This window comes from Siphateles boraxobius, unplaced genomic scaffold (assembly GCF_051911475.1).
Source record: "Siphateles boraxobius isolate OS27281-9 unplaced genomic scaffold, OSU_SipBor_1 26, whole genome shotgun sequence".
NCBI classification, from domain to species: Eukaryota; Metazoa; Chordata; class Actinopteri; order Cypriniformes; family Leuciscidae; genus Siphateles; species Siphateles boraxobius.
Genome location: NW_027508876.1, coordinates 27,006,139 through 27,021,194, shown reverse-complemented (window position 1 = coordinate 27,021,194; position 15,056 = coordinate 27,006,139). Strand labels below are relative to the sequence as shown.

The 15,056-nt window shown below is 39.3% G+C and overlaps 1 protein-coding gene across 33 annotated transcripts in view; it reads right to left on the bottom strand.

The window, feature by feature from the left end:
* The window catches only part of obscnb (obscurin, cytoskeletal calmodulin and titin-interacting RhoGEF b), a 56,218-nt gene extending 41,800 nt beyond the window's left edge, over window positions 1–14,418 (bottom strand). For 32 of the 33 annotated variants that reach the window (XM_077245248.1, XM_077245249.1, XM_077245254.1 and 29 more), the window contains exons 1-20: window positions 14,210–14,418; window positions 11,800–12,871; window positions 9,429–9,698; window positions 9,057–9,317; window positions 8,497–8,799; window positions 7,718–7,984; window positions 7,530–7,636; window positions 7,097–7,265; window positions 5,719–5,994; window positions 4,950–5,225; window positions 4,536–4,811; window positions 4,082–4,357; window positions 3,661–3,936; window positions 3,237–3,512; window positions 2,816–3,091; window positions 2,395–2,670; window positions 1,676–1,951; window positions 938–1,213; window positions 391–666; window positions 10–285 (exon numbers count right to left, since the gene is read on the bottom strand). In XM_077245248.1, the coding sequence (XP_077101363.1) occupies window positions 10–285; window positions 391–666; window positions 938–1,213; window positions 1,676–1,951; window positions 2,395–2,670; window positions 2,816–3,091; window positions 3,237–3,512; window positions 3,661–3,936; window positions 4,082–4,357; window positions 4,536–4,811; window positions 4,950–5,225; window positions 5,719–5,994; window positions 7,097–7,265; window positions 7,530–7,636; window positions 7,718–7,984; window positions 8,497–8,799; window positions 9,057–9,317; window positions 9,429–9,698; window positions 11,800–12,862 (5,752 nt within the window). In that variant the 5' untranslated portion in view covers window positions 12,863–12,871; window positions 14,210–14,418. The remainder of the gene's footprint in view (window positions 1–9; window positions 286–390; window positions 667–937; window positions 1,214–1,675; window positions 1,952–2,394; window positions 2,671–2,815; window positions 3,092–3,236; window positions 3,513–3,660; window positions 3,937–4,081; window positions 4,358–4,535; window positions 4,812–4,949; window positions 5,226–5,718; window positions 5,995–7,096; window positions 7,266–7,529; window positions 7,637–7,717; window positions 7,985–8,496; window positions 8,800–9,056; window positions 9,318–9,428; window positions 9,699–11,799; window positions 12,872–14,209) is intronic. The other variant, XM_077245253.1, reaches the window with a different exon arrangement.
* Between the last annotated feature and the right edge of the window lie 638 nt (window positions 14,419–15,056).

Sequence of the window (15,056 nt, the reverse complement as noted above, 5' to 3'; positions counted from 1 at the left end):
ATCTTTTACCTTTGACCTGAACCTTGAACTCCACCTTGTCATCAGCAGTCTGGCAGGAGTAAGTGCCATTGTCTTTGGATTCAGAGGACTTAACAATTAGGACACGTGAGCGACCTTCCTGTTTCATCTCATACTTTGATCCATCTTTTAGTTCCACTCCTTCCCTGAACCACTTAACACTACAACTCTCTGACATCACCTCGGTTTTTAAAACAACCGTCTCTGTTGACTCGACCATCACAGTTTCTTTTGTCACAGATGTCTTCTGGAATTTGGTAGTGACATCTGAATAAAAAATAGGAAATATTCACTAAATTGTAACCATGTTCTGGAAGAAGATAGAAGATTGTTCATTAATGGAGGTCCACTAATGTCCTAGAAATGTCTTACCTTCCACCTGAATCTTAAAGAGAAGTTTCTCATTCCCAACTTCACAGGTATATTCTCCAACATCCTTCTTCTCCACATTCTCCAGCACCAGCTGACGGCTCTTGCCCTTTGACTCCAAGTGGACAGTCTTACTGGAGCTCAACTGCTTGCCATCCTTGAACCATTTCACCTCAGTCTTGAGGTCAGAAACTTCACAGCTTAGTGTGGCTTTTTGGGATGCTGAAACCTTAACTTCCTTCTGATAAGATTCTTTGTTGGTGAAGGCCGTTTTGAGCTCTAATGAGAAGGTATAAAGTGTTTACTTCATTCAAAGAGTTTAGTTTGCCATTTTACAGAGAAATTCAATACTAAATGGCCACATTAAATATGACACTAGAGAAGAAATATTTTCATAGCAACTTTTAAAAAACCCAAAGAAGACTGTTAAGATTTGACATATTTCACTTATCAGTGCAAATTGTGAATAAGTTATTTGGTGTGGCTAAGAGCAACCACTGATGACCGAATGCACAGAGCCAAAATTAACAGTCCAAAATGTTTTCCATACCTGTCACCTGAATCTTAAAGGGCAGTTTCTCATTCCCAACTTCACAGGTATATTCTCCAGTATCCTTCTTCTCCACGTTCTCCAGCACCAGCTGACGGCTCTTGCCCTTTGACTCCATGTGGACAGTCTTACTGGAGCTCAACTGCTTGCCATCCTTGAACCATTTCACCTCAGTCTTGAGGTCAGAAACTTCACAGCTCAGTGTGGCTTTTTGGGATGCTGAAACCTTAACTTCCTTCTGATAGGAGTCCTTGTTGGTGAAGGCAGCTTGAATGTCTAGTTGGGCAGGTAGAGTGCACCATGGATCCAATATAACAAAACAGATTTATTTGAGTCAAAAATATTACTTAAAGTTATAGACGTAAGATACTATAAGGACTGGATGGTTGAGAAAGCCAGAATGGATCATAAATGGTGGTCTATATTTTAAGCAAATAAATCCAAATCACATTGCAGACTAAAACTTTTTTAGTAGCATTGAATTCAGCAAAACACTGTTTTTTAATTAAAAAATGTACCACTTCTTGAACAGAAAAACTACATGTATTACTAAATCTACAATCACATGTTAATAATATCAATGGTCTCTTTCACCAAGGCCAATTTTTTTATTGCTACATGTAGAATTAGCTTTTGTCAAGCATCACTGTATTACTGTAGTTTTGGTCAATTGCATTTGCAGGAAAAACTAAAGTAGAAACAGAGTGCCAATAGACAAACACAAGAATATTTCCATACCTGTCACCTGAATTTTAAAGGCAAGTTTTTCATTTCCAACTTCACAGGTATAATCTCCAGCATCCTTCTTCTCCACATTCTCCAGCACCAGCTGACGGTTCTTGCCCTTTGACTCCATGTGGACAGTCTTACTGGAGCTCAACTGCTTGCCATCCTTGAACCATTTCACCTCAGTCTTGAGGTCAGAAACTTCACAGCTCAGTGTGGCTTTCTGGGATGCTGAAACTTTCACTTCCTTCTGATAGGAGTCTTTGTTGGAGAAGGCGGCTTGAATGTCTGGTTGGGCATTAGACAATATCAGAAGACAGTACTCTTTGGGCAATTTTATCACTCAAAATTTTAAACAACAGATACTGCAAGGCCTCTATACTTGAAAATGTAGGAATACATCATAAACCGCAAATCATTCCACAAAAAAAACAAATTATATTGCAGACTGAAACAGGCAACACATTTTTCTGCTTATAAGTGTACCACTTCTTAAAGAAAGAAAATTACATAAATACTTGTATCTATAAAGACACATTAATGAAATCTTGTGGCATACTTTTTTTTGACCAGATGCAAGGCATACTGTATCAAACCCCTTTGTTATATTCAAGTTGGTTTTCTTAATCTTTGTTTACTTACTGTATTGTAATTGTGGTATCTTCCATAAAGAAGAAAAAACTAAAATAAAAACTGCAAGCCAATAGACAAACACAAGGATGTTCCCATACCTGTCACCTGAATCTTAAAGAGCAGTTTCTCATTTCCAATTTCACAGGTATATTCTCCAGCATCCTTCTTCTCCACGTTCTCCAGCACCAGCTGACGGCTTTTGCCCTTTGACTCCATGTGGACAGTCTTACTGGAGCTCAACTGCTTGCCATCCTTGAACCATTTCACCTCAGTCTTGAGGTCAGAAACTTCACAGCTCAGTGTGGCTTTCTGGGATGCTGAAACTTTCACTTCCTTCTGATAGGAGTCCTTGTTGGAGAAGGCGGCTTGAATGTCTGGGGCAGAAATCAAGATTCAGGAATATAGTGTCAGAAACTACTTTCAGTTTTATGTAAACTTTGCTTTGGTCATGTATGATTGAGTCACTGGAACCTTAAAAACACAAAAAAACTAGACAAAACACTGGCATGTTGTTCTTACCTGCCACCTGAATCTTAAAGAGCAGTTTCTCATTTCCAATTTCACAGGTATATTCTCCAGCATCCTTCTTCTCCACGTTCTCCAACACCAGCTGACGGCTTTTGCCCTTTGACTCCATGTGGACAGTCTTACTGGAGCTCAACTGCTTGCCATCCTTGAACCATTTCACCTCAGTCTTGAGGTCAGAAACTTCACAGCTCAGTGTGGCTTTCTGGGATGCTGAAACTTTCACTTCCTTCTGATAGGAGTCCTTGTTGGAGAAGGCGGCTTGAATGTCTGGGGCAGAAATCAAGATTCAGGAATATAGTGTCAGAAACTACTTTCAGTTTTATGTAAACTTTGCTTTGGTCATGTATGATTGAGTCACTGGAACCTTAAAAACACAAAAAAACTAGACAAAACACTGGAATGTTGTTCTTACCTGCCACCTGAATCTTAAAGAGCAGTTTCTCATTCCCAACTTCACAGGTATATTCTCCAGCATCCTTCTTCTCCACATTCTCCAGCACCAGCTGACGGCTCTTGCCCTTTGACTCCATGTGGACAGTTTTACTGGAGCTCAACTGCTTGCCATCCTTGAACCACTTCACCTCAGTCTTGAGGTCAGAAACTTCACAGCTCAGTGTGGCTTTTTGGGATGCTGAAACTTTCACTTCCTTCTGATAGGAGTCCTTGTTGGAGAAGGCGTCTTGAATGTCTGGGGCAGAAATCAAGATTCAGGAATATAGTGTCAGAAACTACTTTCAGTTTTATGTAAACTTTGCTTTGGTCATGTATGATTGAGTCACTGGAACCTTAAAAACACACAAAAAAAACTAGACAAAACACTGGCATGTTGTTCTTACCTTCCACCCGAATCTTAAAGAGCAGTTTCTCATTTCCAACTTCACAGGTATATTCTCCAGCATCCTTCTTCTCCACATTCTCCAGCACCAGCTGACGGCTCTCACCCTTTGACTCCATGTGGACAGTCTTACTGGAGCTCAACTGCTTGCCATCCTTGAACCATTTCACCTCAGTCTTGAGGTCAGAAACTTCACAGCTCAGTGTGGCTTTCTGGGATGCTGAAACTTTCACTTCCTTCTGATAGGAGTCCTTGTTGGAGAAGGCGGCTTGAATGTCTGGGGCAGAAATCAAGATTCAGGAATATAGAGTCAGAAACTACTTTCAGTTTTATGTAAACTTTGCTTTGGTCATGTATGATTGAGTCACTGGAACCTTAAAAACATAAAAAAACTAGACAAAACACTGGCATGTTGTTCTTACCTGCCACCTGAATCTTAAAGAGCAGTTTCTCATTCCCAACTTCACAGGTATATTCTCCAGCATCCTTCTTCTCCACATTCTCCAGCACCAGCTGACGGCTCTTGCCCTTTGACTCCATGTGGACAGTCTTACTGGAGCTCAACTGCTTGCCATCCTTGAACCATTTCACCTCAGTCTTGAGGTCAGAAACTTCACAGCTCAGTGTGGCTTTCTGGGATGCTGAAACTTTCACTTCCTTCTGATAGGAGTCCTTGTTGGAGAAGGCGGCTTGAATGTCTGGGGCAGAAATCAAGATTCAGGAATATAGTATAAGAAACTACTTTCAGTTATATGTAAACTTTGCTTTGATCATGTTTGATAAGTCACTGGAACCTTAAAAAACAAACAATAATAAATAATAAATAAAAAAAATTAAATAAAACACCAAGACAAAACACTGGCATGCTGTTCTTACCTGCCACCTGAATCTTAAAGAGCAGTTTCTCATTCCCAACTTCACAGGTATATTCTCCAGCATCCTTCTTCTCCACATTCTCCAGCACCAGCTGACGGCTCTTGCCCTTTGACTCCATGTGGACAGTCTTACTGGAGCTCAACTGCTTGCCATCCTTGAACCATTTCACCTCAGTCTTGAGGTCAGAAACCTCACAGCTCAGTGTGGCTTTCTGGGAAACTGCAACTCTGACTTCCTTCTGATAGGAGTCCTTGTTGGAGAAGGCGGCTTGAATGTCTGGTGCAGAAATCAATATTTAGGAATACAGTATCATAAACTACATTTAGTGTTATGTAAACTTTGCTTTGGTCATGTTTAATCGAGTGAATAGAACCTTTAGAAAAAACCGACAAAACACTGGCATGCTGTTCTTACCTTCCACCCGAATCTTGAAGACCAGCTTTTCATTTCCAACTTCACAGGTATATTCTCCAGCATCCTTCTTCTCCACGTTCTCCAGCACCAGCTGACGGCTCTTGCCCTTTGACTCCATGTGGACAGTCTTACTGGAGCTCAACTGCTTGCCATCCTTGAACCATTTCACCTCAGTCTTGAGGTCAGAAACTTCACAGCTCAGTGTGGCCCTCTGGGAAGTTGAAACCTTCACCTCTTTCTGATAAGTGTCTTTGTTGGAGAAAGCAGCCAGAGTTTCTAAAAAGGACATATATTCTTTTAGTGAAACATAAAAAATATGAAGTTCTACACCGCAAAAAGATCTCAAACATCTCCAAAATGGACAAAAACACATTGGACTAATAATAAATGTTATGTGCAAATTTCAACAACCTCTAAGGGATTGTTTCCCAGAAACTAATCTAGAATTATTTGTATTCAAGGTTAGATTTTGAGACTGCAAACAATACTTCTTGGAAAGAGCTGCACCTTCAAAGGACCATTGCTGTCCACAGTAAGATCTGACAATGGTATGAACAATGACATGCTAAACTTTAATATAACTTATACAAGGCTGGTATAACTTTTAATTTCACTTATTAAATCATTTATTAGCTGTAGGAGCATTTAGCGTTCACTTCACTGTTCAAAAAAACATAAAGTTATGAAATTAATTAGGTATTGTGGCATGTCTGATTAATCCTTCTCATTTAAAATTTGTAGTTTAAGACTAATTAGCGCATAGTCTTACCTTTTATCTTGACCAGGAATGTCATTTTGTCCTCTGCCGTCTCACACGAGTAGTGTCCTTCATCGCTCTGCTTGGCACCCCTGATGACCAGCTTCCTTTGCGTCCCTTGAGAAATAAAAGTTGTCCTCTTGTCCTCCGTTATTTCTATCTGTTCTTTCTTCCACACAACAGCAGTTCCAGGAGAAGCAACCTCACAGCTCAACACTACGTCGCCCACCAGAGCGTCACTCTCCTGGGGCTGAGCCCTCGGCTTGTTAACAAACTTAGTTGGTTCTTCTGTTAGGGTAAAATGGAGGATTAGATGCCATACCTCAGTAATTTTGACATGATTAGGAATATGAAATGGATTATAGAAAACATATCAAACATGGCAAGAAACAGTCACATCCACTGTCCATTCGAATATAACAGATGTCTTGTGACACTAAAAAAACCTGAACAAACAGATGTGACTACTGAAACTCTCCTGATTTACATTTACATTAACCATCAGGAACATGTATATTAAATATGAGTTTGCATTGATAATGTTAGTCATTTGAATGGAAAAATAATATAAAATGCTGCTGGAAAAAAAATATTGGTTACCATACAGTGAAAAATGAATATTTATATTTAAAAAAATAAAATACATCTAATTCTACTAGAAAATACTTTAAACTTTGTTTTTATGCCTTTATGTGAGGGTATTTGCATTTATAATTGGGTTTATGCAGCTACCAACTGCTTAAATATTATATTCCCAAAATTCAATAATAAATATAGTTATTAAAATTGTTTTAAGTATGATATCAGTATCATATTATATTATTTCCAAAAAGCTAGCTAAATTAAATATAAATTGTACATCCTGTTTTGCCAAATTTTGTATCCTAATAGTTTTATATATACAGTAGTGTCTTAAATAGGATTGAGAGCACATCATAAATACTCATCTCGCCCCAAAGCATATTTAATATATGATACCTGAGAGCGTATGAGTGCTAAGCAGAAGTGTTAAAACACATCTTCTAACACTTCCTGTTGAGTAGCTTGAGCCCAGCTGTTACAAGCTGTCAACACTGACCTCTTGCACCATTTATCCACTCAGAAATCTCTGTACTAAGCTGTGTTATACGAAGCAGTGACTACTCAGCAAGGACTTTAATTCTTGGGAAATTCCTAAATAGTACACTGCAAGCAGCCCGCACTTCAATTTAAAATGGTTCCAATTTCATATATGTAAATAATTGTATGTATAATTAATATAATTTTAAGCTTGAAATATATACTGTATATAGAGGCTAAAACAGAAATAGAGGCTAGTTGGAAATAGAGGCTATAAAAAGCTTAAAGTAACTGAAGGTCAGTAAGTGAAAAGAAAAAATGCCTGTTTCACCTTTGAGGGTAAGTTGGACAGACATTTTATCGCCATCACACATGCATTCATAAATGCCCACGTCCTCAAGGTCCACGTTGTGGACTGTCAGTATGCGTTTGCGCTCCACACTTGTGGCTTCATATTTTTTACCCATCCTCAGCTCCTTCCCATTCTTCATCCAAACAACCTGCAGCACAGACAGTACATGTAGTTAATTATCAAAAAGAAAAAATTACTTATTACCCATCATGTCCACACATCTTTTACTGTAGATATTTGGATTTAGTCTGTTTTGTAAGGGCAATGCATCTCAAAGTCAACTGTGCCGATTGTTGGGACAATACAATTTAAACTCCGATTGGAGCAAGCATTTTAAAAACGTAAAATACTTAATGTATATTTAAACATTTTATTTGGATTTTGCAAGACAAAAAAACGTGCATTTTGTCACCTGGACACTTGAATCGGACACTTCTGTGTGCAGCTGAGCAGTGGAGTGCATTCTGAAAGTAAATACCTCAACCTGAGAAGACTTACTGGTGAAACGTGAAGGTGCAGCTAAAGAACATCAAGAAAAAAAAATCAGGAACATTGTTGAAGTTATTGTACATTAGTTTTCAGAAACTGTTCCTTTCTTACTTTTCACAGTAAGCGTGCAAACGCTCTGAGATCCGCCACCCACAAACTTGACCTGTGCCCCGTTCAGTGCCATGGACACCTCCCTGATGACCAGCGTGTGTGTGGTCTTTGAGCGTGTGATCAGATACTCAGATCCACTGCGGATCATTCGATCATTTATGGTCCAGGAGCCAGAACATACACTCGAGAGCTCCACAGTAAAGGTGGCTTCTTCGTCTGCATGTGCACAGCAGCTCACCAGGCCTGTCTTCACTGATGCTGTGGGCTCTGATCAAACAAATTCCAAAATACTTATTGGAATATACTGATTTATATAACTTTACATTGGTTTATACACTGCCCAGGCAAAAAAAAAAAGTCACTGTAGACTTTACAGAATGTTTGAATTGCATTGTCAATACAAGATCTTGACCAAAAATTGATGCACCTATTGATGGAAATAAATGTCAATTCATGTGTGGAAATGATTCTTCATGCTCCCTCAACCATTCTTTCACAATTTGAGCCTGATGAATCTTGACATTGTCATCCTGGACAATGGCCATAATGTGTTTTCCTACATGGTTGTTTAAGAAATGAAAAGCTACACACTCCATCAATTAGGGTTAAAAGAACTGTTCCTGAACATATAACATGATAGATCCATAATAATCACTGCAATAATGATCCAATCATAGACTCTTAAGCATTTGCCAATTTAAATCCAAACAGCGACTTTTTTTTTTGGCCAGGCAATGTATTTTATGAATGTCCACAGCAAACAACAAAGACTTTCTCACCAAGATAAAATGTTCCAGGAACCTCCAAATAGGCACTCTGACCGAAATCATTGACCGCTGAGATACGGAACTGATAGCTCGCCTCCTCTGGGATTTCGCTGAAGGTATATTCAGTGCTAGACACAGTCGTGCTCGTGACTTTAACCCAGGTTTGGGCTCCAACCTTCCTGCGCTCCAAGAAGTAGCCGGTGATGGGCACAGGCCGTTCACTGTCCGGTGGAGACCAGCACAGTGTGATCGATGAATCTGTTTTGTTCCGCACCGTTGGTTCAACTGGGGGATCTGGAGGGTGTTTCCTCTGTGCTGAGGTCAAAGTTTAAATTATTGTTAATAAGGTTAAAGAAAAAGAATCTCTCTACTGTAAATGTCACAAGCATTTGTGTTGAATTGTTTGCACTCATACTCCATCAAAGAAATGGAGTATGAATACCATCACATAGTAGCTGTAGTGTCATAAAATTCGACGTGATTCCTGTGGCAGATATGAGGTTTTGAATCACAAAAATGCACAAAAAAAAATCTTTTGGAAAGGTAGTGGTTCGATTTATTAATGTTTTTACCTGTTACAGAGAAGCGGGTGGAGGTCTTACAGTCATGGGCGATGAAGGCCACTTCACCAGAGTCCTCCGCGGTACATTCACGAATGGTCAGTGTGTACTGTCTGTTAATGCGGGCGATAATAATTCGGGAGTCCTCTTTCAGCTTCTCCCCATTCCTGGTCCAGTATGCATCATCTACTGGTTTCTCCAGTTCCACACAGAAGATCACAGTATCGCTAACCGGCACCACTGTCCTCCTCGGCAGCTTTTTAGTGATATTGCCTGAAAATGCAGAAAAAACATCACATGAAGACAAAGTGATCCATCATTATTCAAGCTAACAAAATAAACCATATTGAAATCGTGTGATGGGCTTCCTCTAAAAGATTTTACCCAGCACTGTAAGTTCGGCTACGGTGCGACTGCCTTCCTTCATCTCACAGATATAGACTGCATCATCGTTGGTGGTGACATTGTGAATAGTGAGGCGGCGCAGGGTACCCTCCACATCCATGCGGTACTTGGTGCATTCCTCCAGACGGGTCTCCTCCATAAACCAGTTAGCCTTTGTGTTCGACACTGGTACCTCACACTGCAGTGTTGCCGTTTCCTTTTCCTTCACCTCAACATCCTGCAGCTTTCTCTTGAATGGAATCTTTGGCTCTGGCAAGGACATGTTGAATATAGTGAATATACAGAAGACATACACAGTAAGTTATTTTTAGCTGGCAGTCATAATTTGGTTCCATGTGGTTTCATATTGATTAGGTCTCCAAGAAGACAATGATAACTGTTAGCGTGGTTCCATATATAGTACTACTCAAATGCACCACACTTCATTAAAAGTTCAACGTTCATTTAAAATTGAACCAGCATGGGAGACCATTGCAAGGGAACACAGTGCTTTTGGTGTTCATAATTTATGTGATCTTAAAAGTGGATCACAAATGTACCGATAAATGAACCATACTCAAACCAAATCGTTAACTACAGTTTGTTTGTGGGTCTTTTTAGGTGGGCCTGAGATTATTTGGGGTGTTTACTTCATATACAGTATACACATTATTTCGGCACAAGACCACTTAAGAGTGCCTCAAATTAACTAGGTGTAACAAAGTCTTAAACAAGTGACATCAGCAATGAATTCGTCTAAAGAATAAAGCTGGCCATCAAATTAAATAAATACATTTTTGACTTTATATGATGTTTAATATGATTTTATCCAACAGATTTTATCCTATGATTTTATCCATAGTGCTATGCCATTGGCTCTCATCTAAAATTTGAAAATGTTTACACAAAAACAGCCTTAAATGTCATGAACTTCACCCTCCTAATCTCTACACAGGGGCGTCATTGCTTTTTGTACTGCAATGGTGGACTGGCATTCGGCTAAGTTTCTGTGACCTTTCTCTAAGGTGCCTGTGGCATGAGAGTCGAGATAAAGACCAAGGAGCAAGGTAGGAAAATACTATTGCTACACTTCTGGCTAAAATTAGAACTCTGTGTAAACATACAAAACGTAATGTCTTAATGCAGGCTTAGTTAACAAAGAATTTGGATACAAATCAATGTTTCAAACCGTGAAGACATCACTTGGAAAGTCACCCACATAATGGCGTCAGAATCGAGTTTGCAACTAGCCATCACAACAACTGTGAACTAATCATCACCAGCAGAAAATAGTTGTAATGCTACACCCTGTTCGAACACTTGCAAGCATTTTGCTAAGCAGAGAATGAACTGGAAGGCAAAGATGTCTGTCATTAGTTGATAAAATTTCAGTTTAAAGGTTGGTGGTTTAATAGGGCCAACTGTATTTTAACACGGTAGTTATTGTGCTGATATAGTGCTCCTATCTGCCAGACTCAATAAAATAATGATACTCACCGACTGATACATGATTTTGTAAACCACTGTACTTGTGTAGTTCTAAAGGGAAACTTTAATCCTGATTTCACTTTTATTATGAACTCAAGATGTATTCTGTGACATAACCAATGGGTATTTACATTGCGCCTAGCTGATTTAGCATTTAGCATATTTTAGCATATTTACTAAATATGGCAAATTAGCGTGAAAGCAAAATTCCCAAAAAGCGCTGATGTGAGTGGAAAGTTTACACAAATTGGAGAACACAGATGCAGCCGGATAATTTCCATAATGACCAATTTAATCTACCAAGAGCAGTGCAAATTAGCCTCTGGTTTAAGCATGCTTTTTTTGGGTGTTAAATAATGGAGCAAATACCAGTAAATCAACTAGCGTAAACCTTAGTAAATCACCTTGCATACTCTCCTCCCATAAATTTTGCGTCTGAAAGCGAAACTTCTACAAATGTGTATGCAATAAGGTCAGCCGCAAAAATAAACCTGTCCACACCTTTTCAGTGCCAATTTTTTCACTGCGTGCCTTTAGTAAATCCTGACAGTAGTTTTTTTAATGCCAAAAGAGGGTTTGCGGTGGAGCAACCTCTTAGTAAATTTGGCCCTTTGTCACCTCAGCTAAGTATGAATGCATCTGGTTGTTCAAGCCACTAATAAAAAAGTTAAATCCCCCAGAAAGGACTATGTCAGCCTATGGAAGTTTGCAAGCCTCAAACAATAGACAAAATGTTTTTATGGCCCACATTAGCATCATCTTGGTGCTTTAGCAAAATCTAAGTTTAAACAGAATGCACTGTAAATACTCAATCTAATAGCAAATGGATCAATTAAGATGCATAAATTTACCAAATATATATACCTCCAGACATTATTCTTACCTTTGACAATCACTAGCACAGCACTATAGGTTTGTCCAGCCATGTTAGATGCATTGCAGGTGTACAGCCCATTATCGCTCTGTTTGCAGTAGAGCACCTTGAGGATGAAATTCTCAGCCTGGTCCTCATACATAACATGTCTGCGGCCCTCGCTGATGTTCCCCCCATCCTTCCTCCAGATGATCTGAGGTTTGGGATGGCCTGTGACGAAACAGCTAAGCTTTGCATGTTTACCCTCGGTCACAGTGCATGTTCGGGTAAACACACCTTTGGGCAAGATGCTGGTTAAGGCCGAAACCCTCTGCTCCTGATCAAGTTCCTCTGTGATCTTGGAAGATGATGTTGAGGAACTTTCCATGGTGCGGTAGAAAGAGATATCCTTCCGCATTTCTTCTTTCCGCTTCTGCATTTGCGAGAGGAGGGATGTGCTTTTGTCTGCATTCAGGAGACGAGTATCTTGAAGGTCCACCACCAGAGTGGCAGCGGACTGAGCGCGGCCAATGGAGTTCTGCACACGACAGGTGTAGGTACCACTGTCCAAGCTCCTGACACTCTGGATCCTCAAGGAACTGGATTCATTTTCTGAGGTTACCTTGATGCGGTTGGTCTCACCCAGGTAGCGGCCATCCTTTTCCCAGTCAAAGTTAGGTGCTGGATGGGCTGCCACACGGCAATGGAAGGTAACATCACCCCCTAGACCCACACGGGTGGAAACAGGCTTCACTGTAAACACTGGAGCACGATCTACCACAGTTTCCGGCAATCCCACCTTCAGGGTCACAGCTGCATATGCCTCTCCGACATTGTTCTTGGCACGACACATGTACTGACCGCTGTCTTCTAGAGTTAGATCGTAGATGGTAAGTCGGTAAACGTCACCATCATCGACTGTTTTGAAGCGCCCCCCTGAAGTAAGAAGCAGTTTTTCTTTCTCCCAGGTTACTACAGGTACAGGGTTTCCCACAATAGTGCAACTGAGGGAGGCGTCTCGTCCCACACTCAGGGAGAAGGCCTTGGGTCGAGTTAGGAAGCGTGGAGCCCCACCAAATAGATTCTGATCCATTACTGCTTTCTGTAGAGTTGAAACAACACACTTTAATAAAAGTACACGTTGTGGTTAATGCATAGAGGAGAAACATAAGAACTTGAGATTATAAAGTTTTACATATTTGCACCCTGTCACCATTATATCTTGCTACCCAACTCCAGAATGTTTCTGGAAAGCTGCTCCTCAAATTAGTATACTGTAAGTCAGTTTGTGTAATCTGCTAATGACAAATAAACATGTGAAGGATCCTGAAATAGACATTTTGAGACATGAGAGATGCCTACTTTTAGAGATGCTCAATCAAAGCTCTCCTGTTTCCCCACCACAAATCAGTATAGATAATAGTTGATTGAATGACTAGAGTCTAGTGTATAAACCACATTAAAAGGGTTTAAAACAAGTATGGCCTTTTTGAGAATCTAACTTTTTCTATGTATCTGTCAGGTGACTACACAAGCATCCCCATGATATACTGTAATAATGCCACAGTGTTACACAAGAACACGTTCATGCATGCAAGTTCAACAAAAAATTAAGGGAAAATATATTTGGTCAACTACTGTTAATTTAAAGGGCCTTAAAGTTATTTCTTAAATGTTTTGGGGCACAGTAATATATAGATGACCTCAAAGCAAATGGACATGGATTAAAAGCCACAAACCATGGAAAATTTACATTATTCACTTTTGCCAGAACTTTAGACAGAATAACAAATGCAAAAAACCTGGAAAATCATATATCAAGCAACAATACTCTTATTGACCTACATCTTTAAAAAAGGTCAACAATTTACATCTACTTCCTCCAACAGAACAGTGGTTAATCTAGTGAAATCTGTCCACAGATAGTCAGTTTTACTGATGAGATGAAATCCCAGTATTATAATATTAAACAAAAGGATGTTGATCTTTGAAAAGCATGACATTTGCCATCTCTGACACCTCACTACCCTAAGCTGCCAGTCCCAAAAATAACCTCAGCTGTCGGGCTCTGTCTGCAGTATGTCCATTTGTAGAAGAGATCCGACCTGCTGTGTGATAGGACATGCATGTTTTTGTCAATGGCATTTTTTTCTGTACTATAAATTTAGTTTCAAAGAGCGACCGACATTTTCGCCTGCAGTGGATTTTTATTTAAAGAAAAAAAAAAAGTGAAATATTTTTCACAATTAAAACAATGTAGACTCATGTTTAAATTTAGACTTAATGCGACACAAATAATAAAGAAACGTAATCAATTCAAACTTGTTGAATTTGCGACGTGTCTCTAATAAAATAAAAACATTTAAAAGACGAGAGTGAAGTCTTCCCTCGGATTAAAAGTTTACACCTTTCAGAATTTCATTTAAAAAACGACTCTTACCTTTTTCTCCTCGAGCTAGATGGTATAACGGTGCAGATGTTCATAAATATCCGATGCTGGCATGCGAAAATATCCGCGAGAAAACAGGTAAATTCCGTGAACTGTAGAGGAGGACAGTGTGTTTTATCCCCCAGTGTCTTTGCTTTCTGTGTGACGCTCTTCTTTCTGTCCAACCTCCCGTTCAAAATAGATCCGTCACTTACCGGTGCAAATGTCTGACTGAGGTGAAGTAACTTATTGTTGAACAGCCTCACCGCAACCTGCTGTATGGCAATCCGTTTGAACAGTTTAGACAGTTTCTCCAACTACGTACCAAGCTATTTTTAAGGTATTAAAAGGCTATTGTTTTATTTACTTTATGCAGTAACAAACTGTGGATTATTGTTACATTCGATGGGCTCAAGGTATTGCTAGCTATTGCAGTAGATACTTTCTGACAAGTGCAATTGTGACCAGCAGGAAATACTGTATACGGGTGAATTCAGGTTGATTGGGACACTTTTTCTCAGTCATCTTAATGGCAAAAAGTGTCCCAATCAACCTGAAATAAAAATATATATACACATCATAAATTGATAAAAAGTGATAGTAAAGATTTCTATTGTTAAAAAAGATTTATATTTCAAAAAATTGATTTCAACCTTTTATTCATCAATGAATCCTGAAAAAAGTTTACAGGTTCCAAAAAATATTAAGCAGCACAACTGTTTCCAACACTGGTAATAACTGAGAATCAAATCAGCATATTAGAATGATTTCTGAAGGATCATGTGACACTAAAGACTGGAGTAATGGCTGATGGAAATAACACAGAAATAAATTAAATTTTAAAGTATATTCAAAAAGA